General features: G+C 49.9%; 2 protein-coding genes across 3 annotated transcripts; one reads left to right on the top strand and one right to left on the bottom strand.

Moving 5' to 3' along the window:
- The first annotated feature begins 439 nt into the window (after window positions 1-439).
- Window positions 440-22,585, top strand: Zbtb2 (zinc finger and BTB domain containing 2). 2 transcript variants are annotated; one of them, XM_028890212.2, is made up of 3 exons: window positions 440-533; window positions 14,145-14,329; window positions 19,690-22,585. In XM_028890212.2, exons 2-3 carry the CDS (start codon window positions 14,157-14,159, stop codon window positions 21,059-21,061), a joined length of 1,545 nt encoding a protein of 514 aa, XP_028746045.1. In that variant the 5' UTR covers window positions 440-533; window positions 14,145-14,156; the 3' UTR covers window positions 21,062-22,585. The 2 variants fall into 2 exon arrangements, with proteins under 2 accessions (XP_028746045.1, XP_028746046.1); XM_028890213.2 differs by lacking the exon at window positions 440-533 and adding an exon at window positions 1,036-1,125.
- Window positions 503-1,620, bottom strand: LOC114707475 (transcription initiation factor TFIID subunit 4-like). Its single transcript, XM_028890205.1, has 2 exons — window positions 1,507-1,620; window positions 503-1,207 (listed from the first exon to the last, which is right to left on the bottom strand). The coding sequence occupies exons 1-2, from the start codon at window positions 1,618-1,620 to the stop codon at window positions 503-505; spliced, it is 819 nt and encodes a 272-aa protein (XP_028746038.1).
- Window positions 22,586-24,960: the final 2,375 nt, after the last annotated feature.

The raw sequence follows: 24,960 nt of genomic DNA, 5'->3' as shown, positions 1-24,960 counted from the left end.
GCCAGCCTCCCGGGGCCCGACCGCTGCGGAGAAGTTTCCTCTCGCCTCGGCTGCACATGGCTTGCAGAACTTTGGCTGGAGCCGCGAGCCCAGGCTGGGTGGGAGCCGCCGCAGCGCCGAGCTGCAGGCGGCGGCGGCGGCGGTGGCGGCGGCGGCAGAGCAGCAGGAGGCGGAGGCGGGCAGGGGGGAGGGGAGCGGCTGCGGGGGGGGGGCGGAGGGGCTCTTGCCGCCACTGCTCTCTCGCCGCCTCTCCCCCCGGCGGGAGCCGCTCTCAGCCTCTTTGCACTAGTCGCTCCGCTCTCTCGGTCATGTGACCTTAACGTAACCGGACAGGAAAAGCCCCGCCGCCGCCGCCCGCCGCCGCGCCGGAGACACCGACCGCGGCGGCAGCGGCAGCAGCAGCAACAGCAGCAGCAGCAGCAACAACGCGGGGCAGAGGCGGCGGCGGCGGCGGCGGTGGCGGGGACAGTTAGGCTCGGCCGCCCGGCTCTGCCTCTCCCCCTCACGCCCCGCCGCGGCCGCACCGGCGACAGGTAAGCGCGCACCGCCACCGCGTCCCGGGGCCCACGTGCCGCCCCGGCCCGGGCTCCGGGGCGGCGCAGGGAGGGGCGGGAGCCGCCGGAGCTCGCAAACGGTTCCGGCAGCGGCCGTGGCAACAAAGGCGACGAATGACTCCCGGTCCGAGGCTCCGGGCGAAAGGCAGGCGGCGTGCCCGAGCGCGCGGGGCGCCGGGGCGGAGGCGGGGCGAGTTTGGGGGGAGGGAGGAGGGAGGGATGGAGAGGAGGGGAGGGCGGGGGGGACCCGCGGGGCGGACGGGCGGGCGGGCGATCGTGGGGTGGGGGGTGGGGGAGGCGGCGACTGCGCCTGGCGCCGGGGCTCTCTGGCCGCCTGACAAAACCATCCCGGCAGCCAGGCGGCGGCGAGTCCCGGCCGCTCCATCCGGGGCTTCGCGCGAGGGGAGGGGACGGAAGCCGAGAGGGCGGGCGCAAGGGGAGGGGCGCTCCGCGTTCCGGTCCCAGTCGCCGGTCCCTGCCTGCCCGCCGCGGCCAAGGGCGTCCGGAGCGGGGGCGGCGGCCGGCCGGTGAGCGGTCCCGCGCCGGAGCCCCTCCAAGGTGGGCCCGTCAGGTGCGTACTCCGCCGTCGCCTCCTGCTCGCGGTCGCCGCCGCTGCCGCCGCCGCCGCCGGCTCGGCGGCCCTGGGCCGCGGGCTGCGGAAGTGGGTTTGGGGGGGGAGGGGAGGGAGGGAGCCAGGGGAGGGGGAGGGGAGGGATCCGGTCGGACCGGAGCAGGCCCGGCCTCTCTGGCGCGTCTCCCAGCTGCAGCGGCTCCTACAGCTGCTGCCGCGACGGCTCCGGCTCCGCCTCCCCGCTCGCGGGCGGGGGCGCGCACGCGCGCTTCCGGCCCCGGGTCTCGCGCTGTCTGCGGCTCTCGCGCGCGCTGCGCCCCTCCCCCCCTCTCCTCTCCTCCTCCCTCCTCCCTCCTCCCTCCTCCCTTCCCCCGTCCCCGCCCGCTCTCCCGTCCGCCCGGCCCTGGCGCCCGGGGCCGTGGCGCCGGCCGGGGCGGCCCCCGCGCGCGCGCGCCTGCGCCAGCGCGAGCGCGAGCGCGGCGTCGGCGTCGGCATTGTGTCCGGCGCCGCGGGACTCGGGGCGCGCGCGCGCGCGGGGCTCACGGGGCGGGGTGAGCGAGCGGCGCGGACCTGAGTGCGTTGCTCCCCCGCCCCCCAAAGACACACACACCCCTCCCCTCGGCCCCTGGGGGCGGGGCCAAGGCCTCCTGGGCGGGGCCAGGCCGCCTTGGGCAGCCGCGCCCTCTTCTTTTTCTGCACGCCGCGCGCGCTGCGTTGCGCTGCGCTGTGAGCAATCCATCTATCTATCTATCTGAGCAGGGCCGCCGAGGGGTTAGGCATGGTACCCCACTGGAGCAAGCCCCCAGACCATGGTTTCTCAGGACAGGATGCATGCACAAGTAGAAGCTGCCTAGGAGGCAAGCTTTGTGTTGCTTTTAGCTGGGAGTGGATTGTAAAGGCTCTCCTGCAAGTAAGCTCGTGAAGCCCAGCAGGAAGAGTGTGGAAGCCCCCCCCAACCCCCCGCCGTGTGTCTGACAGGCCGTTTACTGCGAGAACTTCCACCCCAACTCCTCGAACTAATTAGACCTCGGGGAGGCGACTCAAGCTTTTGGCCCCCTCTCCCCGCCAGTCCGCATTGTTCCTTCCCACCGCCATCCTACAATGCATTTGATCCACTTAGTGTGAGAGCGTAGATTCGACTCATTTTGACGGTGTCTTGTTTTAGTAAAATACGGCATAAAGGAAATGGACTTGGCTCCATAACTCCGGGCTGATCTGGACGTGTCTAAACGGGCTGTTGTGTCCTTCCTGGTTGATGATACCTATACAGCGTCTATACTATAAACCCTGACCACCCAGACCAAGGCGTGCACAACCAACATCTTATTCTGAGAGGCGTGAAAGTATACCAAGTTAGAACGAAGACATTTTATCCTCATGACTATGGTTTCTCAAACTAAAAAATTAAATTTGGGAGGAGGGACATTCAGAGTAACATCTTTACTTTGCCCAGGATATTTGTTTGGGTTGTGTGTGTGTGTGTGTGTGTGTGTGTGTGTGTGTGTGTGTTGTTTTGTTTTGAAATAGGGTTTCTTTATATAGCCCTGGCTGTCTTGGAACTCACTTTGTAGACCAGGCTGACCTCAACTCACAGAGATCCGCCTTCCTCTGCCTCCCAAGTGCCAGGATTAAAGGCGTGCCACCACTGCCTGACTGCCCAGGATATTTGTAAACTTGATCATGTCTTTTTTTCTCTTCTATTTATTTATTTGTGTGTTTGTTTATTTAGAGGCAGGGTTTCTCTGTGTAGCCCTGGCTGTCTTGGAATTCTGCTCTATAGACCAGGCCTCAAACTCAGCTCCACCTGCCTCTGAGTGCTGGGATAAAAGGCATGTGCCACCCTCCACTCCCAATAACTTGATAATTTTTTAAGAAGAAAGTAATTTTATCCCTAAAACTTTTAAAGGTGGTATTCAGTTTCTCATTTAGTAAGCTTAGGATTCCATGTGTGGTTTTTTGTTTGTTTTGTTTCGTTTTTCGTAGCTAAGGAATTGACCTGTTGTTGAGACCATCATATTTAAAATTTAAAAAAAAAATAAAGTAGATGACTGCACTAGTGAGTAATAGAAAACTTTGTCATGTTTGTCCTGCTTCCTTACATAGTTATTTTCATTTGTTTGTTTTTTGTTTGTTTGTTTTTTTCGAGACAGGGTTCTCTGTGTAGTTTTGGTGCCTGTCCTGGGTCTCGCTCTGTAGACCAGGCTGGCCTCGAACTCACAGAGATCCGCCTGTCTCTGTCGTCTCCCGAGTGCTGGGATTAAAGGTGTGCGCCACGCCGGGCTCCTTGCCCAGTTTTAAGCTTCAAAGAATTGTATATGTAAATGGGTGCAAAACTTCCACCAAAATACTCCAGCGGAGTTGATGCTAGACATGTCTTAATCTCAGAACAAAATCTGGTCAAGTTTTTTTTTTATGTTAAAGATGACTATAAACTTTACACTGACTTCTAAATTTTTCATTTTACAAGATCTTTGTGATAGGTTGGTATGTTTGAATGTTTAGTCACCAGGGAGTGGCACTATTTGAAAGGATTAGAACGGTGAAGAGGTGTGGCCTTGTTGGAGGAAGTGCGAGTGGGGGCAGGGCAGGGCTTTGAGATTTTAAAAGCCCAGGCCAGGCCCAGGCTCTCACTGCCTGTGGATCAGGATGTAGCTCTCTACTCTGGCACCACCTGCCCTCAGGCCACCAAGCTTCCCACAATGCTGACAATGCTCTAACCCTCTGAAACTGTAAACAAGCCCATGATTGAATGCTTTCACTTATAAGGGTTGCTGTGGTCATGGTGTCTCCTCCCTAAGACAGCCTTATAAAACACTTTACCCCAGCATCCTCTCAGGAGCTATTCCTTGTCACCCTGTGATTTCAACTACCCACTGGCGGGGTTCCTGGCTGAGAATTCCTATACCAGGTAGGCAGTGAAGGAAACAGCTTGGAATCAACTTTAGAGTGGGGGACTCTTGCCTTCTCTTGTCTTCTCTCAGTGTCCCTGGGTTCTTCATCCCTAGATCCGATCCCCTTTCCCTGTAGGAAATGAAAGACGTTAGACCAGAAATATGGCGAAGAATGTAGTGGAAAGTACAGCTGAAGAACAGCTGGTCTATGGCCAAAGGGCACCCATCACTTCCTGCTTCCTTATCTGTCTTCCTTGATTCTCTGAACAGGATGCTGAGACCCTAACAGGGAACTGAATATTTGAATTGCCAATTTCTAAGCATTAGATTGAGGACATCCTCTTAGCAAATTACAAACTAGCATTACAGATTGACACTAAATGAGATTCCATATTTTTACAATGCTAAGACAATTATTAAGATGTAGAATCGAATCGTGACAAGCACGGTGGCACATTAGTATTCCAGCACTCCCAAATCGGAGGCTTGAGGATCAGGAATTCAAGGTCACCATTCTCAACAACAGAATTTGAGGTCAGCTTAGACTACATGAGACCTGGGAGAAATGGGGGGGGGCATGAGGAACAGGAGAGCAAGCATCAATAGTCACAGAACCCTCCCCTTACCTAAAAGAAATGGCAGCTGGGCGTGGTGGTACACACCTTTAGTCCTAGCACTTGGGAGACAGAGCCAGGCAGATCTCTGTGAGTTCGAGGCCAGCCTGGTCTGCAGCGTGAGATCCAGGACAGGCACCAAAACTACATGGAGAAACCCTGTCTGGAAAAACCGAAAAAAGAAGAAAAAGAAAAAAACGGTAGCTCGAGCCTTACAGGATTTTTCTTTCCTGGTTCAGGACCACATGTATGGTGTATGAGAGATATATCTGTGACTCTTCAAGAAAACTCAAGCCTGACATGGTGTCACACATCTGTAACTCTAGCGCTGGTGAGGCTGACACAGGAAGATTGTTGTGCTGCCAGTTCAAGACTGGCCTGGGCTAACTAGCAAGACCCTCTCCCAAAAATAACAGGAAGAAAGGAAAAGTTCACGCTACAAAGTTAGGAATTCATGAAGGACTTTAATATATCTGGCTAAGTACTTAAACTTTTTAATTTTTCCAAAAAAAAAAAAAAAAATTGCCAAGCTTAGCATTGCACACCTTTAGTCACAGCTCTTGGGAGCCAGAGACAGATGGATCTCTTGTGAGTTCAAGGCCAGCCTAGTCAACCTGATAGTAATAAGTTACAGGAAAGTCAGGGCTATGTAGAGTGACCCTGTTGCAAAAAAGCAAAAACGAAACATGGTGGTGTCACACATCTGTAATAAAAATTTCTATGTACTGTTCCTTTAAATTATGTGCATGGTGCTGAGTCTGCACCAGGGAACATATAGAACCATCTCAAAATACTTGTGAGAGTGCTGGGCCAGACTGGCTGGTGACCGAGATGCTCTCCATCCCTAGCATGGTTATACACAGTGGGCATCAGAGGATCTACAGTCCTTGTGAAGCCCACAGGTCTGTCAGGCTTCTGTATGGTTGAAACAATTTTCAGAATAATACTGATCTTATTGTCTTTCCAGTGTGCTAATGTTGGGAAAATATCATAATCCAGTGAGTCACTATTTTCCAAATGACCACTGGATAATGATTTTTTTTTTTTTAAAGTGTGCAGGAGTAAAACTGCACAGTAAAGGAACTGCTAATCTTAGTCTCAGCCCTGGAACCCACATGGTGGGAGCAGAGAACCGAGTTCCTTTGAAAGTATCCCCAAACATTCACAAAGATGCACACACACGTACACACACACACACAATGTGTGACTTGAAAGCAGAAGGGGGACTGTTTGTGTGGAGAAAGACCCATCAAGGAAGGGAAGGGGGGAGAGGTGGGTGAAGGAGGTAAGGGAACAAATATTAGCAACTTCTGGTGGTGGCCTATGTGTGTGAAGATGTCCTGGAGCGCATTGACTTTTAGACATTCATTACAGTTAAAGTAGAGAAGTCTGAGTTTGACAAGGCGCCCCACGAGTCAACCTGAACCAGACCTGTGGGTGGTGTGAAAATGCAGGCAGGTAGGCAGGCTCTGCTTTGGTTGGGAGATGAAGTTTCTACATTTACTGCTGTGGTCCTTTGTGTCTTTAAAGTTGATTGTAGCCTAACTTTTAGAATTGTCTCTATCTTCTTGACTTCTCCGAATTGCCACCTTCAGATTAAAACTAACTTAAATGTAAATTAAATGTAAGAAAAATATAATGGGGAAGACAAATCTTTTACAAATGATGCATTTTCCAGTAGGAAAGTGCTATTAGATGGTTTATGCCTTTCCTTCTGTAATTACTATGGAAGAGGATTCAGTAAAGGGGGGGAAAAAAGATGCATTTCCTACCTCTGCACTGAAGTTCTAAAATATATTGAAATTCAAATGACCAGCATTATTGAGGTTTAGTTCCTGCCCACCCACCCGCATTAATTTTTAATAGTACTAATTGAAAAGGCAGTTTTTCTCCTGGTAAGTGGTCTGAACTACTCAACAGAGCCCATCTGATTCCGAATGATACTTCTTCAGTTACTGATGTCCCTTGCATCACAGCGTTCATTTTTCTTGGCGTAAATAAATGGAGGGCTTCAGAGGACCCTTTTAGGGCCCTTGAAACTCCAAGTCTAAGTGGTGTTTAGTGAGTTCTAAGAGCTATTATCTTTAGAAAGGGAATCATCTATTCCCAAAAGCTATTGTTCCTCAGTTTTTATACTCAAATGAAGGAGGAACTTAGATTGACAAAGTCCATCATGATTATGCAGTCTTCTCGTGTGTCCCCTCCAAAGACTGCGCTGCCTGGGGAATCCGAGTGCACTTGACAACTAGATCTTCAGTGTGTCAAAGTGGGAGACAGGGTCAAGATAAAAACCAGATCATTGAATAGAGGAAAGTGATTATTCTAACTGGTTCTGGGAAATGTTTGTTTTCGTTTTTACTTTTGACATGAATCTATCTTACAATCTCTGGACTCACTTAGAGAATATTGTGTACATAGAAAGTACATAGATAAAATAGTCTATAAAATCCTTTGACAGAAACACTGTCTCCACCAGGTGTGATGTGCATGCACACTTTAATCCCAGCACACAGGAGGTAAGGTGGGTGGATCTCTGTAAGTTTAAGACTAGCTTGGTCCACCTAGTGAATTCCAGACCAGCAAGGGCCCCCGTAGTGAGACCCTGTCAAGGGAGGTGGGGGGGGTACTCTTTGTCTTCAGTTCCTCACCATTCATTATCCTAATTTAGGAAAAATGATGACTTTTTTAAAATGTGAATGTTCACTTCATAAGTTCATGTGCACCACATGTATTCTGGTGCCTGCAGAACCCAGAAGACCCCAATAAGTGACTTTTCTCAAGTAGCTTCTTTTTCTTCTAAAAGTTCTGTTTCACTGTGTCAGGTGATTGGGAGTTTGGTGTTTTGGTTTTTTTTTTTTTTTTTTTTTGCTTTTGAGAAAAAGTCTCCAGGATTCCAAACTTACCATGAATTGTATATTGGAGACTGACCTTGAACTTCAGAGCATCCTTTACCTCCCTAGTGCTGGAATTACAGGCATGTATTACCTACATTCAGTTTATGCGATGCTAGGGATCAAACCCAAAGCTTTGTGCATTCTAGGCAAGAACTCTGCCACCCGAGTGGTATCCCAAGGCCGGCTAAGGATTCTCTAAAAGGTCTTCAGTGCCCGGTCTCATTGCTGACCTTGTGACTAGCATCAGTAAGAACTCTTAGGAATGTTCTATAGAGCAAGGCAGGCTCACACACAGAACATAAACCACATACCCAGAAGGCAACAGGCTTCAGTTGCCCAACTCTTGGCCCTTTGGACCCCTCCCATACAGCGCCATGACTACACACTGACATGATTTAAGGGCACTGGCTCTTAGGTCAGGTAGTCTGGCTTCTTGGAAGACCTCAGACATTGATCACCGGTTCTAGGCCCAGACCACTATGTCCAGAGCTCTATAGCCCGTCCATCTCGTCCTAGAGGCCCCAATGCAGCGGCCTCTCAAATGCAACGTGTTCTCCCCACCAAACCATGCTGCGGTCTTGACCCCTCTAGATGTCTTTCTAATCTGTCCTCTCTCTGTCCCCACCCTCAGCCCTTCTCTACTCTAGAGACTGGAAGGCCTCCCTTTACCTTATAGTCATCCCATTGTGTCCCCTGGGAGCCTTCCTATGGTTCCTAAGATCAGAACTGAAGTCCCTCATGGCACCTCAGGCGGCATCCTAAGCACTTGTATCATGTCTCCTAGTCTATCATTCCTCTGGGCTGCTAGTAAACTCCAAAGCATTAGCCACCACTTACCCTTGGGGAAACCTCACCTGATATTTTTACATTGAGGAAAATCTTCCAAAATGTAGCACACAGTAAATTGATGGGATTTTTTAGATAAAAAGAAGCTACATTTTTCTCCCAAATCTTCAGGGTAGTCGGGGCCAAAGCATGGCTGGAGCTGAGTACTCTCCCCTTGTCTGAACACCTAGTTAGTAGTTTAGCAAGTGGAAAACCCTCTGCCAGACAACCTCCTAGGCAGCTAGCTGAAGCTTTCAGGAAGCACCAGGTGGATGCAGAACTGGAGCACACGTGTGTGAATTCACACAAGTATGACTTGAGTACACGTGCCAGTGGACAGCTCCTCTGAAAGAAGCATTTGCAAAGGTCCAGAGCAAAGGTTCAAAGCTGTCGGTCCACCAGCCTCCTGACCTTGCTGACCAGAGATGAGGCAGCCCGGTGTGGAGCTTGAAGAATAGGGCCCGGGCAGGGAGCCCTGCACTCTCTCAGAAGCCCTAGCACCAAGGACCTGGGGAAAGGCTACCTTTCCTCAGCAGCTCATCCCCAAGTTTCCAAGTGAAACTTCTTGTCTCACTGACCCAAGATGAAACAAGATGGTTCTCTAATTGTTTTCAGAAATAGGATCTTGCAAGAAGAAGCAGAAGCAGCAGCAGTTTTTTATTTTTTGTTTGTTTTTGTTGTTGTTGTTGTTTTGTTTTTCGAGACAGGGTTTCTCTGTGTAGTTTTGGTGCCTGTCCTGGATCTCACTTGGTAGCCCACCCAGGCTGGCCTTGAACTCACAGAGATCTGCCTGCCTCCGCCTCCCGGGTGCTGGGATTAAAGGCGTGCGCCACCACCTCCCAGCCAAGCAGTCTTTTTTTTTTTTTTTTTGGAGCTGAGGACCAAACCCAGGGCCTTACATGCGCTCTACCACTGAGCTAAATCCCCAACCCTAGCAGTCTTCTTTATTCTGATCATATGTAGATTTTAGAATAAACATCTCTTTATTGGTTAAAAAGAAAAAAGAAATAGGATCTTGCTATGCAATCCAAGCCGGCCTTGATTACAGAATGTTCCTGACTCAGCATCCCAAATGTGAAAATAATGGGTGTATGAAACAGGATTTTTGATAATGCTTGGATTTTTAGAACAGGCTAGACACTTTGTAAAGATCACCAAACTGACAGTTTTATATCATGTGTGATTGTCACATGCCAGTAATGCCATACTTAGGTGAATATCACAGCTTCAAGGGCTGTGTGGACTACATAAGAACCTGTCTGAGAAATAAATAAAATTTAAAAATTAGGTAGACATTTGATGTCATAAAATTATGTTATGCATTTTTACATTAGATAAATTATAGTCCAATAGCATACCTATAGTCCAATCACTTAAGAAGTAGAGACTATCAGGTAGTGGCACACACCTTTAATCTCAGCATTTGGGAGGTAGAGGCAGATGGATCTCTGTGAGTTTGAAGCCAGCCTGGTCTACAAAGCAAGTTCCAGGATAACCAGGACTAGCTACATAGAGAAACCCTGTATTTAAAAAAAAAAAAAAAAAAAAAAAAAAGTAGAGATCAGAGAATCCAGAGTTCAAGACCAGTCTAGGTTACATGAGACCCTATCTCAAAAAAAGAAAAAAAAATGAAAAGAAGAAAAGATCACTTTCCATCTAGTGCAGTGGTTCTTGACCTTCCTAACGCTGCATCCATACCTTTAATGCAGTTCCTCGTGTTGTGGTGACCCCAACCATAAGATTATTTTCCTTGCTACTTTATAGCTGTAATTTTGCCAGTTATGAATGATAATGTAAATATGTTTCCTGGGGGTCTTAAGCGACCCCAAAGGGGTCCTGGACTCACAGGTTGAGACCCACTGATGGAGTGACTCTGTGTCCCTCCTGTCCCTCCTCTGGCAGGGATCCTGGGGTTGTGTCCTTTCTACATATATACATGGGGAAACCCCATCTTTGTGGGGGCTGGGATTAGCTTATGCCTCTGGACCATCACATGTCCAGGTTTATATTTTAGTAAGTGCGCAGTCAGAAAGTCTGGATCAGCATCAAAGTACAAGTGCGGCGTGAGTGGCCCAGGGACCGAGAACCGTCACGCTTGCCCTCTGGAGGGATCTCTGTCCTATGGTGAGTGGGAAGGGAGACCAGAAATGACTGGGAAGAGAGAGCTAGAGTGAGGCTGGGAAGGCCGAGGCTGAGGAGAGAGCGCTGGCTGGCTGAAGGGTGGATGGAGAGTGGTGCCTTGCTCCAAGTTCGGGTTGTAGGTGGTGGGTGGTACATAGGTTGGAGTTTAAGGGCAGAAGTGACTGACTCCCCACAGGGACACCCACCACACACAGGACGCTGGCTGTGGACCGGCTTCAGAGCAGCGCCAGAGGGGGAAGACACAGGAGCCGAGTGGGACACAACCAGCCATTTCCAGAGGAAGAAGGGTGGGCACTGAGAGGGCACCAGGCACCACACGGGCTCCTGAGTCCTCACTGCCAAGGGCGGCTTCTCAGGACCTTGCTAAGCCGTTTTGGCTCGCAGATGGCAGGGGCTGGCTGTGGTGGGAAGAAGAACAGGCCTTCCTCTAAAGGAGGGGTGGCCTTACACCCACAGGGTGGGTGTCATTTGTGTCAGTTCAGCTTCATGGAATAATGTGGGTACCCTGGGGAGGAGAGGGGGTGCAGCAGAGAGAAGGCCCTTCTGTCCCTTGGGCAGGGCACCCAAAACTGCTCTTTTGAGACCCTAGGGCCCTCTGCCACCCCTCACACTCGTCTCGGGTGAACCCCCTGTGGAATGCTCTAGGTATTTTGTCTTTTTTTTTTCTGTCTGAGAAAATGTTTTAGTCTCCAAAAATAAAAAGTTTTAGTTGATCAGTACATCTACTCCAGTGTGACATTTTTGTTTTTTCTCCTGGGACAGGGTTTCTCTGTGCAGCCCTGGCTCTTCTGGAACTCGCATTGTAGACCAGGCTGGCCTCAAACTCAAGAAATCTGCCGGCCTCTGCCTCCTGAGTGCTGAGATTGAAGGTGTTCGCCACCTCTGCCTGGCAGGAAAACACTCTAAATCATGTTTTCCTTGATTAAACCACTGTGTTTCTGTGAAAGCAGAAATCGTGTGCATCTCAAAAAAAGCAGTTTATAACATGGAGTGGTTATAAAGCTACCCTTTAGATTTTGAATGAACCACGTGGTCACTGCCGGCCTTGGTGGCAAACACACTAATCCCAACCCTCCAAAGGCTCCATCGGCTGTGCAGCGAGCTCGTGCTATGAATCCAGAGCAGGGCTGCAGCGAAGCTGGGCCACACAGCACCTCAGATCTCCCACATGTCTAATGTAACCAGCTTTGGCTGCTCTGTTGAGAAATGCCTTGTCGCCGCTGTTCTTCATGCCCTTTACAATCAGTTAGGTGACGCTGTATGGGCTGGGCTGTATCCCCACTAAAATACTGACTTTGACGCGTCCCCTGGGGACATTTCCGTCACCACAGGTATCCGTCAGGTTCCCTTTGTGGAGCAATATCATCTGCTTCCCTTCACCTTCCCACGTCAAGTCTGTTCTCCATTTCTCTAAATTTCCTGGGTATATTAAGGACTCAAACAGCATAAAACTTTGGTGGGTTGCTGCTTTCACTGAGCATAATTCACTCTTGTATCTTCCGTCTACAATAGTTCCTTTGTTCTGTTTTGTTTTCGTCCTGGAAAAGTCTCACTGTAGCCCAGGCTGGCCTCACACTCACAGTTCTCCCATCCCAGCCTTTGAAGGGTTGGGATTAGTGCATTTGCCACCAAAGCCGGCAGTGGCTCACTCATCTCTTCCAATGACTACGTGGTGCCTACCACAGCCTAACTTCAACAACCAAACCATAGCTGGGTCATTTCTGGTCAAACCACTACAGACATTAATGTACAGTTTTGGGTAAACGTGCATTTTTATTTATTGGAATAAGTGTATCTAAGCAGCCATTGGGTTGTATGTAGTCTCCAGGCCATCTGTACCATCTCACGAGCTCACCAGCAGCATAAGCCAGTTCCTCTTTGCCCTCACACACACCCCCCCATGAGTGTGTGCTGACACTGTGTCTGTTCCCCTGGGGGCTGGCGATACTGACCACTGTCTGTCCACTTACCATCTGTCTTTCCCATTTGGAGACCTCTTCAAGTCTGTCTCACTTTGCAGTCTATTTTGTACTGTTGACTGATTTCAGAGTCCTTTACGTTGCAAGTACAGACCCTCTGAGGAGTTGGGAAGTTTCCGATGTTTTCTCCTAGTCCTTAGCTGCCTGCCCATCCTCTTAGTGGACTGTTCCTGGAGCCAACGCTTGGAATTTCACAAGTCCGACATACCACTTTCTCCTTTTGCACACCCCTTGGGATTTTTGTGGTTTTTTTTTTTTTTTTTCTAAAATTCTTATAGTTGTGTGCTTTATACTTCAGCCTGTGGTGCAGTTTTAGTTTGTGCCTGAAAGTGCGAGGCTGGTCTCTGGAGGTCCGGCTGTCTGCTGCTGCGCCTCTGCTGCCCTTGGAGCATCCACCCTGCTCCTCTCAGTGTTTGAGCTCCAGTCCCAGGCTCTCTTCTGACAGCAGTCTTGAATTCTGTGCTGCTTACATCTGGGCTTGAGTGGAGGGACCCATTTCCCCACCTTTGCGTCCTTTTCCAAAGCCTTAGTCTACTCTTTCTGTCTTCCACACATTTTCAAAAAGTCTTGTCTATAGAAAGAAATCTTGCTGAGGCTTTGGGATTCAGCAGTATGTATTTTTCCGCATGTAACCCCTACACATTCTGTGAGATTTACCTGTGTATTTCATTTGGATTGTAATGGTTCTGTGTTTCATTTCTATGTTCATTCCTCATATATGGAAGTACAATTAGTTAGAATTTGGGGTTTTGGTTTTTGATACATTTTACACCTTACTAAATTCCTTTATTAGTTATAGAAGCTGTTGAATGAATTCCTGGATACTCTCCGTTACAGGTTCACTTCCTCTCGCTTCCTCTCGTCCTGGCTGTAGACTTTCATTTCCGTCTTGTTTTGGTTGTCTGCCTCGCACTCTGGGTGCTGCTGGAGGGAAAGGCGCACTTCTTGGCCTTGCTCCTGTCTCAGAAAGCAATGCTGACCCCTGGGGTGAGCTTTCCTGGTGTGCTTATGGAAAAGCCACCTAGGGCTTTCATGAACCTGGTAGGTTCCAGCAGCTTCTCCCTGTAAACAGATGGGGCCCCAAGGACGCGGTTGGCTGACTGAATAATAGAAAGCACAGGATTTGAAGTAGGTGCATTCACATTTAAATTTCGACTCCTCTGCCTTCTTATTTACAAATCTCAAAATCCATTTCCTCCTCCACAAAAGGGAGGCCCGGCTCCATTGCTGATGGATATGCAAGCCTTTGTGGCTCTGGCTGTGGTGGGGAGGAGCCTTGCTGTGACTCCTCCCAGCACTAAAACGGTTCTGTCTCGGTGGAAGACTGGTCAGTTCTCATGAATCATAGTGTTTGTGTTGGGGATCTTTAAAGGACTTGGTGGTCCACATGTATCTTCCTAGGACTGATGCCTGGAGGTCCACTACTCGGGTTCATTCCCCAGCCTCAGCAAGTCACTCTGAGTTACCCTAGATGACATCATCTGAAAACCTGAGTGCTGGCCAGTCCTATTCCCAGGATTGTTGTGGACGAAATGAGTTGATGTATGTATCATGTCGAACAGTGCCTGACCCGCTAGCCTTGATGACGTGGGAGCTGTGAACATGACTATGACGTTAGGACACGTTCTCATTTGTGGAACACCTTTCTTAAAAACAAAATTGTTTACTTTGCAGATTTTGTAAAAAATGGATTTGACCAACCATGGACTTATTCTACTGCAGCAGTTAAACGCTCAGCGAGAGTTTGGGTTCCTGTGTGACTGCACGGTTGCCATCGGCGATGTGTACTTCAAGGCACACAAATCAGTTCTTGCTTCATTCTCCAATTACTTTAAGATGTTGTTTGTCCATCAGACCAGGTAACTAAAGCGGTTGATAATAATCTAATGGCTGTAGACCTCCTGACTCTGGGTCCCTCTTCCCACCGAGCACACTCTTGGCCTTCATCCAGACCATGGGTCTCTGCCTCTCCCTAGGGTCTAGGTGCCCACCCCACTCCCTCGTTAGCCCCCTGTTCCCTGTCTTTCTTGGTTATTAATTCTTTCCTTTGTACTTGAGAGTCTCCTACCTACCTGGCTCCAGGCAGCCCCTCCCCTTCCAAGCTGCTATGGTGTGAATATCACCTTTAAATGGCAGTTACAACCTGGCCCCCATCAGTAAGTAAGCCCTCCAGGCCCAGGCCCCTGAATACCTGACTTTGAATACTTAGTTTCAAATGAGAAGCTGGAGGGCACAAATTCCATTTCCCTCTTTTCTAATGTAAAAATCTGTCTTGGCGCTCCTGGTTTTTTTGTTTTGTTTTGTTTTCCTTTGATTTCTCCTAAATGAGATTCTTAGAGAGAAAAATCTCTGGGTGTGTAAAGAAAACAATCTCCCCCACCCTCCCTCCTCACTCTCCTCCTCCCTCCACTCCTCCTTCCCTCCCATCTCTCCATTTTATTCTGTTCATTTCTCTTCTCTCCCCCACCCCTCCCTGCCTGCCTGGTCTGGGCAGGAGACCTTCCTTGACCTTGCCAGCCCCTGGAATACAGCCCTGTTCTCTGTTCCTTGAACCTTCTTAAAAAGGGCCACCTGCACTCTGCGGGTCTGCTCATCCCACACTCTTCCTGTCCATTTGCACTGTGGTTTCCTGTCTCCGCTGCAGTCACGTCCCAAAGGGCACCTCTCCACCCGAACACTGCCATCCCTCTGTTCTCCTGCGGTCCTCACCTGTGACCAAATGTCCTTGATTCTTCTCCTCTGCGCTGCTCCTTGGGCCTCCTGGGCCCCTGCTGGCCTTGCATGCTGACTGTGGTGGGTGGCTCATCTTCTCAGACTTTGCCTTCTCCGGTGGAAACTTTCAAGTTTCAGCTCCAGCCTCCATCTCTCTGTCTGCAGAACCCTGTTCCTAAGTGCCCTGCCCTGGCTGCCCCCCCCCCCCCCCCCGCTCTGTTTTTCTCATTGGTCATGGATAGAGCTGAACAAAGGCTCTCCCCCAGAAGAGCCCTGGCTTGCCTGTGTTCTGTCTTCAAGTAGCCCAAGCTTCAGATCTAGTTCAGATCATATCGTTTCGCTCTCCAGGTCGTATCTCTTCAATACATGTCCCATGCGCTCTGTCTTTCCTACCTTGTAACTATTCATTTCTCACATCACTGTCAGATTAATATTCCTACAGACTGCCGGGGTGAGGCATGCCTTTGACCAGAACTCAGGCAAGGGCAAACTGAGCAGATCCCTGTGCTCAGCAAGGCGGGTGTCTAAGCTCCTTAGTCAGGCTCCTGGAAGTGAGACTCTCACTTAAAGAGTGACTGACCCTGATCACCTGAGCATCTCTGGGACACCATCATCTTCTCTTTGACCTGCCTGATTGTGGCTCCCTAACCTGAACCAGACTGAGTGTCCAGTCCCCTCCCTGATAATCCCTGCCTTCTTCTTAGTTAAGTAGACAAAAGCTTCAAGGATGACTGTGTTGTGCTGCTTACAGCAGCCTTTCCTCTACGCTGCTGCTCACCCCTCCCCCACTTGTAAATTGCTGTCACTCACCCCCCACCCCACCCCCACACACTCGTAGGGAGTGGCTGAGCAGTGAGTTTTACAGATGTCCTGGGACAGACGGGGTACGTCTGAGGTGTGTGCTTCTAATAGCCACTTGATAAACATTGGGAGGAGCAGAGGGGCCAGGAGGAGGTGACTTAGCTGTGAGGAAGACTACGGTCTTCTAGCGCTGAGAACATTTCTTCCAAGCAAGGCATGAGCGATGCGTTCCTGTAATCTTAGCAGTTGGAGGCTGAGGCGAGGAAGTTGTCTGGTCTAGACCAGCCAAGACCCTACCTGAAAATAAATCGGCTTATATACTGGACATCCTTTATCCTTTAACATCATTATGTTAAAGATGTTATTTGCAGCCATTAATCTCAACACAGTAGCTGGGCGGTGGTGGCACACGACTTTAATCCTAGCATGCAGGAGGCAGAGGCAGAGGCAGGCGGATCTCTGAGTTGGAGGCCAGCCTGGGCTACAGAGTGAGTTCCAGGAAAGGCACCAAAGCTACACGGAGAAACTCTGTCTCAAGGGGGAAAAAAAATCTCAACACAGTGAATTGAATGACCTTGAAAAAGAAATGTCTAGGGAAGGGAAGTGATCTTTGTGTCAGTTTCTGCCGAGGCAGCAGCCTGCCTCCGCAGTCAGCTGTGCACATGCGCACCCCTTAAAAGTGCCCGCCAGCACAGCTCGCTCTCCTGCCTCCTGCTCCTCGCTCGCTCGCTCGCTCTCTCGCCTCTCTTCTTCCTCTTGTCTCTTCCCTGTTCTGTCTGTCCTCCTGCCTCTCTCACGTCCCCACTCCAACATGGCTTTCGCTCTTTCACTGCCGCCCTCCCCCTCCCCCAGGAAACCTCCTGCACCAACTCTGTTGTGCATGGCATGTTTGCTTAGTGGCACGCCTTGGCAGGACCCACCGAAAGGTGCCCACTTTGCCTTGCCTTTTTTTTTTTTTTTTTTTTTTTTTTTTTGTTTTTCGAGACAGGGTTTTCTCTGTGTAGTTTTGGTGCCTGTCCTGGAACTCACACTGTAGCCCAGGCTGGCCTCGAACTCAGAGATCCACCTGGCTCTGCCTCCCAAACACTGAGATTAAAGGCCTGCGCCACCACCGCCCGGCTCTTTTTTTTTTTTTTTTTTTTTTTTTTTGAACATTATACTTTGTGTCTGAAAGCACCCACCTGATGGCTATCCTTGTACACCCCTAGATGCAGAATTCAAATTCACTGTCACAGAGCAGAGACCAGCCTGCTTTTAACCAGCACTTCCTGCCTCCTGGAGAGGCACTTGTTCCAATAGCCACAGACTAAGCCCATGACTGGATCTTTTCAGCTTTAGAACATTTCATGTCCTATAGTTACCACTAGGTGTCTCTATCTTTTCTCTGTAGACCGAGAGAAAAAATAAAATTTCATGCTAAGATTAACCTGCTGAGTATGGAGGCATGTGCCTTTAATCCAGCACTTCAGAGGCAGTGGCAGGTGGATCTCTGTGAGTTCAAGACCATCCTGGTCTATATACTGAGACCCTGTCTCAAAAATAAATGAGTTAAGCATTATTTAAAGCTGTTATTCTAAAATCCTAGCGAAGGAGAGACTGAACATGGAATTGCTTGGAGCAGCTGTGCAGCGGTGTCTGTGGCTGTACTAACACTCCCCTGCCCTTCTCCCGCACAGAAGTGAGCGACCTGGCAGATGTCTGTCCCTCAAAGCTTAGGTGGAGTTCCTTGTGTGTATTGTAGAAGATGGGGAAGCGACAGTCATGCCGAGTGGACGGTCCAACAAGTCCTGAATAAAAGGAGCACAGGATTTCAGTAGCTGGAACGTCAGGGAAGGGACTGCAAGCATATGTGGGCACCCCAGGGACTCCCAGCTTCCTCTGGGAGGGGGGCCGATTCCCAGCACTCCCTCCAGGCCTGGTTGAAGTGGAGAGTGTTGACTCCCCAGTTCTGTCCTGTTCTTGCCATCAGGAACTGGTTTAGAACTGGAGAGGCTTCTTACTCTCTGTAACCACTTCCAAGCAATCAACAGAGTGAGTGACCTGTCCAACCACAGTGAGCAACTACAAAGCCCTTGTGGGAAGGGGCTCAGCTGGGCAGACCTTTGTGAGTGCTGAAAGGAAGCCCCGCCTGTATTTCCCTACGTTTCTGAGTTCCCTGGGTCTCTGCCTGATCATGCCCGTGGGGGGTGGCACACACTTTTAGTTCCAACACCAGGAGGTAGGAGGTGGATCTCTGTAGGTTCCAGGCTAGCCTGATCTACATAGGATGCACAGGAAAACCTTGTCTTAGAGGGACAGACTAAAGATATGAACAATCTAGCAATCTGTGTCTCTCTCTCTTTTTTTATTTTTTTATTTTTTAAGAACACACTATCAGGCTGGAATTCCCGCTCCTGTGCTGTAGGTGGATGCTCAGTTGTGTCTGCCTTGTGCTGTTTGACTTTGGTGTTTTGTAGTTAAATGTGACCAGTGCATGGAGTCTTAAGTCTTCATGAAATACACCTGGATACCTGCCCAGTAATTATTCATATATGTCCTGTCAGAAGTCCGTCTAAAAACCACATTAGCTTTTCCTCTTTTCTTTCACTACTTCTTCTTCCTTAGACAGTGTCTCACACTGTAGCTAGGCTAGCCTTGAAGTTCAGATAATCCTCCTGCCTCATTCTCCTGTGTGCTGGGATTATACATCATGCCTAGCCCATCTGTTTTTATTTTAAAAAAAATAAAATGGTAAATTTAGAAGATTGAGTATACTGTAAAAATTTTAGAATGGTAAGATAATGATTTAAACAATGAACATAATTGTAATCGCTAAATCTGCAAAAAAGATCTTTAATGTCAAGAGTTTATATAATCAAAATTACTGTAAATTCCAAGGCATTCAAGGAAACTCTTTCTGAAAATGCATAGAATATACTCACTCCGTGGATGATACTGTATGCCTCCTGTACTACAGAGACGTGTATCTCATTGGACTCAGCATACATGAGAACTTCAGGAGCGATGGTCTGAAGAGAGTCCCCACCTCTTCACTATTGCTGTTTGTGGGGGAGGGTGCTGTTTGTGATGTCAGTCTGAAAGGTAGACTGGGTGGCTTGCCACCACTCAGATGGGACTAGTGAAACCCAGCATCTGAGAGATGTTTTATTGCTCTCCGTGGGGCTTTGGAATTAAGTAGGCCTAGGTTCACGTCCCAGCCCTGCCACTCACCAGCCCTGAGGTGAGCGGAGTGCTGCCCCTGGGCCTCCTTGGCACCTGTAAAGGAAGGACTGTGGGCAGTTGTAGAAGGGCTGTAAAGGCCACCACAGGACCCCTGGGACGCTGACATTGGTGAAGACTGTTGTCGGCACCGCGTTCCACTGCCACCTGGTGACACTGAGGAGGTGGCCGTGTCCCCTTGCTGGAGAGGTCGCGCCCTCAGCGAGCCGAGTCCCTCCGACAGTTTGAGTGCCCTGCTCCTGTGTGGTGTTCTGCTAGCAACCACGCATGCGTCAACCTACAGCTCTCGAGGCTTTCTAAGGAGATGAAATTCTTTTGCTTACCTCCCACGGGCTGCTGAGCTCTGAACTGGGTCGGTACTGAGGCTGGGTAGGCCTGATCAGTGACTCCACGGAAGTGTTCTTCCAAGGGTCTTAGTTGTTCTTCAGGCTTTGTTTCCATTTCGTCAGAGGCTGGTGTTTCTTCATGGCTTTCTGCTGTTTTTCAGTGAATGTGTTCGTCTGAAACCCACTGACATACAGCCTGACATATTCAGCTACCTGCTCCACCTGATGTACACCGGGAAGATGGCCCCACAGCTGATCGACCCCGTGCGCTTGGAGCAAGGGATCAAATTCCTGCACGCGTACCCCCTCATCCAGGAAGCCAGCCTCGCCAGCCAAGGCACCTTTTCCCATCCCGAGCAAGTCTTCCCGCTGGCCTCGTCTTTGTACGGCATTCAGATCGCAGACCACCAGCTGAGACAAGCCACCAAGATGAACATAGGGCCTGAGAAACTGGGGCGGGAGCCGCGGCCCCAGGCGCCCAGGATGAACCAGGAGCCGGTGCCCGAGACCTCGCAGCTCTCGCAGCTGACTGCCAACCTGGCACAGGTGAATCGGACAAACATGGCTCCCGCCGACCCCCTGCAGACCTCACTGTCACCCGAACTTGTCTCCACGCCTGTCCCGCCCCCTCCTCCTGGGGAGGAGACCAACCTGGAGGCCTCCTCCTCGGACGAGCAGCCGTCGTCCCTCACCATCGCCCACGTGAAGCCAAGCATCATGAAGAGGAACGGGAGCTTCCCCAAGTACTATGCCTGCCACCTGTGCGGCCGGCGCTTCACGCTGCGCAGCAGCCTGCGCGAGCACCTGCAGATCCACACCGGGGTGCCCTTCACGGCCGGCCCTCCCGGGGAGGGCCGTGGGCCCCTGTCGCTTTGCAGCAACGCGGCCGACCTGGGCAAGGATGCTCTGGAAGTGCCCGAGGCGGGGATGATCAGCGACAGCGAGCTGCAGCACATCTCTGACTCCCCCATCATCGACGGGCAGCAACAGTCGGAGACACCGCCGCCCTCGGACATCGCGGACATTGACAACCTGGAGCAGGCGGACCAGGAGAGGGAGGTGAAGAGGCGCAAGTACGAGTGCACCATCTGCGGCCGCAAGTTCATCCAGAAGAGCCACTGGCGCGAGCACATGTACATCCACACGGGCAAGCCCTTCAAGTGCAGCACCTGCGACAAGAGCTTCTGCAGGGCCAACCAGGCCGCGCGCCACGTGTGCCTCAACCAGAGCATCGACACCTACACCATGGTGGACAAGCAGACGCTGGAGCTCTGCACCTTCGAGGAGGGCAGCCAGATGGACAACATGCTGGTGCAGGCCAATAAGCCCTACAAGTGCAACCTCTGCGACAAGACGTTCTCCACCCCCAACGAGGTGGTCAAACACTCCTGCCAGAACCAGAACTCGGACGTGTTCGCCCTGGACGAGGGCCGGTCAGTCCTCCTGGGCGGTGGGGACTCGGAAGTAACTGAATCTGACCATCCCGTGTTAGCGTCCATCAAAAAGGAACAGGAAACTGTGTTACTAGACTGAATGTTACTTGTCTTTTTAAAAACTGTCATTTTTACAAAGAACCTTCTCCCCCACCCCCACCCCCACCCCCACCCCCACCCCAATTCGGGACAGTTTCACCATGGCATGATACAAACGGGCCCCACTCCTTCCCTGGCCCCTTATTCTCCCAGCCCCATCTCCGCAAGGCTTTGTGCATTAGAAACCTGGACTATATTTACTTTAATTCAGGGGATATTGGAAGGATAATGGTCAGTAGTACTCATAAAGAAATAGGTTTTGAGAAGTTTTAGATTATTTTAAAAACCTACTTGGAAATAATTAAGAGTATATAATAAAACAACTAGAATATAATTTGGTAAGCTAAAATTATGACTGTCCCTGGGTAATAAGTCTTCCTTCTCAAAGAAACAAAGTCAGAAAATACAGCACGCGTCTTAGAGATAAAGCTGGGCTCTGCTATGCAAATCTAGAAGGTGTGGGGAAACTTGAAACCCAAGCAGATGTTTTTAATATTAGCCCTCTAGGTGTCTGATTTCGGAATGTATCCTTTGAGATTATGTCCAGTTAAGGAAAATCACTAGTTATGAAGTCGACTTTAACAAAATGCAAAAAGAGTAATAATGTGATGGCAATCTTCATTTTTGGATCAAACCTGACGGGCTGTGAGTTTGTATGTGAGCGAACACACGGATACTTGCTACACACGGGAGAATTGATGCACAGCGCTTTACCCGATCGATGCTGGCCTCTTCCCAGGATGAACAAGAAGATGCCGGGTTTTGGTTTCCGACACGCTTGTTTTAAAATCGGCTTTAAAACACGGTTCTATAGAAAGTCTTTCTGAACAGCAGTGACATGCCATTTCCTAGCAGTGGCCAGTGGTGAGCGTGTGTCATCCAGCCAGCTGCCTGTAAAACCAGTGTGTGCGCTGCCAGGACGGGACTATAGAAGTACGCATCTTACAGGGAAAGCTGTGAGCAGAAAGTGTGGCTTTAATGAGTGTAAAAGTCGATGCTGCCCGGTTTGGTGGTGCCCACCTATAACCCCAGTGCTAGGGGAGGAGGGTGGGGAGTGAACGCAGGAGAATTGGGAGTTTGAGGCCAGCCTGGGCTACGTAGAGACACCTTGTTAAAATGCAATGCCCATAGTTCACTGGTGACATCTACTAAAGCATCAAAAATAACAAAGAGAAATCAGGGTGACAAAAATAATAATAATCTAATTTCTTCTTGGAGGAAAAACAATTGATTTTGATGTGTTATCCTCCAGTGTTTTTTTAACACCTGGAATTTCCCCCACTGGCCTAGCAACATTAAAAGTTGTTCATTAATCTTTCCTTGAGCCAATAAGAAAACGGTCTCACAGGATGCAACAGGAGCCAGAAGTGAGGTCTGAGGGGCAAGGGGCGGGGCTAGTGCCTAGCTATACCGTACGTGTATGTTAGAAACTGAACATCCCATCCTCCTCCTCTATGTATAGTTGAGTTTCAGATTTGTAAGTTTTTATACATCCTTTCATTGAATAAACATTTAATTAAATGGGCATGTGATTTTTCTCTTGTGTATTTGCCTACCCAAAGAACACAGAAAGGGGGCATGTGGAAGCCTTGCATCAAGAGTCATTTTAAGGCCAGGTAGTGGTGGTGCACGCCTTTAATTCCCGCGCTCAGAAGGCAGAGGCAGGCAGATCTCTGAGTTCAAGTCCAGCCTGGTCTACAGAGCAAGTTCCAGGACAGCCAGGACTGTTAAATAGAGAAAGCTTGTCTCAGAAAAACAAAAACTGAGTCATTCTAGCTGGATGTACGCCAGTCTGATAGACCTCGGGAAGTTCCCCCAAACGTGGTGCCATTGTTCACACCAATGAAGTAGAGAAGTTTATGATTACACTGGGTCATGAATGTGTGAGACTCCTGTGAGCTCCAGAAGATGCCAGGAGCAGGCTTAAGGTTGACCGTGCGGGTAGATGTCCAATCCACTGTCTTTACAAAGAGATCAGGAGGTACTACCTAACAATAACACAAGCACAAGATGAACCTAGCTAGCTAGATTCCTCAACACCGAGGAGGCTATCCCATCCCATCCTTTTAGTTATATTTGAATCTCTATGGAAATAAAACAGCCTTGGGAAGGGTTGTGCGTTAAAAAGCTGTGCTGTGCTGTGGGTTTTTCACACCTTTTTATTTATGGTCCTACGTAGTACCTGGCTCCTCCGTGCTCCTTGTCACAGATGATACTGAACTGAATTACCTGCTGTCCAACTTCCCTCTGCCCACCCCTGAAAGGATAGAAAATCCGTCAGATGCTTCCCTTTGCTCAGAGGCATTTCTCTAGAGCCGCGGTTCTCAACCTTCCTAATGCTATGACCCTTTAATACAGTGCCTCGTATTGTAATCACCCCCAACCATAAATTTATTTTAGTTGCTATTCCATAACTGTATTTTGCTACTGTGTTTTTTTTTTGTTGTTGTTGTTTATTTTTTGTTTGCTTGTTTGTTTTTTTCGAGACAGGGTTCCTTTGTGTGTAGCCCTGGCTGTCCTGGATCTCACACTGTAGACCAGGCAATTTTGCTGCGGTTATGAATCATAATGTCAATATTTTTGAAGATGGAGGTTTACTAAATGGGTCTCGACCCACAGGTTGAGAACCGCTGCTCTAAAGGCTCCTCTTCAGGGCCCCGCCCCCCATCACTCTACCTGTGACAGCTCTCTTATTCTTTAAGCTCTCCCTCTTCTCTCTGGGTTTTATAGACGACCCTTCCTAAGGGCCCGTTCGTGATGTCTCTGATATGATGGGACTGTCAACAGAGTTTTTCTGTGTCAGAGATCGGCCTGCCTCTGCCTCCCGAGTGCTGGGATTAAAGGCGTGCAGCATGTTCAACCATGCCCTGCCTTTCAAAGTATTTTAAAGTTTTACATTACCACAGAGGCCCCCAACTTTGTGTGTCACACAACTCTCCAGAAGGCTTGAGCCAAAAGATTGTTGGCCCTACTCTTAGAAGGATGTGGATGAAACCAGGCGGTGGTGGCGCACACCTTTAATCCCAGCACTTGGGAGGCAGAGCTGGGTGGATCTCTCTGAGTTCGAGGCCAGCCTGGGCTACAGAGTGAGATCCGGGTAAGGCGCAAAGCTACACAGAGAAACCCTGTCTCGAGAAAAAAAAAAAAAAAAAAAGAGGATGGACTCAGGAGTTTCTTTTGTTGTTTTGGAGGTGTCCTGTAAAGCCAGGCTGGCCTCATACTCCGTATGTAGCTGAGGGTGACCTCAAACTCCCGATTCCTCCAGTCTACCCCTTCCGAGTGCTGGGATTGCAGGCAAATGCCACCACACCCGGGTTATGCGGTGCTAGCGATGGAATGCAGCACGGGACGAGCATCCTACTAACTGAATGGCACCTCAGCCTGGAGCCCGCTAGTTTCTAAGAAGTCCCCGGATGGTGCTGATGCTGATGCTGATCCCACTCAGAGAAGCACAGGTGTCCCGGTCATCTCTGCTGGAGAAGGACCGTCCTGTCTTCCCTTCTGTTGGCTTCTCAGAATGGGAAGATCTGGAAGCCCCTAGGGTTCTTGTTCTGAACTTCCTGTCCTCACTTCAGATGTGCTTGTACCCCAAGAATGTTGTCAAAGAGCTGGGAGGAATGGCGCATGCCTGGGATGCCGGTGCTTGGGAAGCAGAGACAGGAGGATTACCATGAGTTACAGCCCAGCCAGAACTAGATAGTCAAACTGTCAGGAAACAAAACCAAAGGCCAGGCACTTCAGGGGCTGAGGTAGGAGGGTCCTTATGTGTTCCGGCTGTGCCTGAGCTACAGCGCGAGTTCCAGGTTAGTCTGCAGTAAACTGGGACCTTGCTTAAAGAGAAGGGGTAGGGAAGGAGGAGGAGGAAGAGGAAGAGGAAAAAGAGAGAAGGCAAAGTAATAG

Source organism: Peromyscus leucopus, chromosome 8a (assembly GCF_004664715.2).
Source record: "Peromyscus leucopus breed LL Stock chromosome 8a, UCI_PerLeu_2.1, whole genome shotgun sequence".
Classification (NCBI taxonomy): Eukaryota; Metazoa; Chordata; class Mammalia; order Rodentia; family Cricetidae; genus Peromyscus; species Peromyscus leucopus.
Note: the sequence above shows the minus strand (reverse complement) of the source record. Positions and strands in the feature narration are given on the sequence as shown.

What these genes read in the sequence shown, in the direction of transcription:
- LOC114707475 (XM_028890205.1), bottom strand. Translation starts at nt 1,620, where the DNA reads ATGCCGACGCCGACGCCGCGCTCGCGCTCGCGCTGGCGCAGGCGCGCG. An exon ending in CCGGGCGGACGGGAGAGCGG is followed by an intron (nt 1,208 to 1,506) that starts GCGGGGACGGGG and finishes CCACTTCCGCAG; the next exon opens with CCCGCGGCCCAGGGCCGCCG.
- Zbtb2 (XM_028890212.2), top strand. Translation starts at nt 14,157, where the DNA reads ATGGATTTGACCAACCATGGACTTATTCTACTGCAGCAGTTAAACGCT. An exon ending in TTGTTTGTCCATCAGACCAG is followed by an intron (nt 14,330 to 19,689) that starts GTAACTAAAGCG and finishes GCTGTTTTTCAG; the next exon opens with TGAATGTGTTCGTCTGAAAC.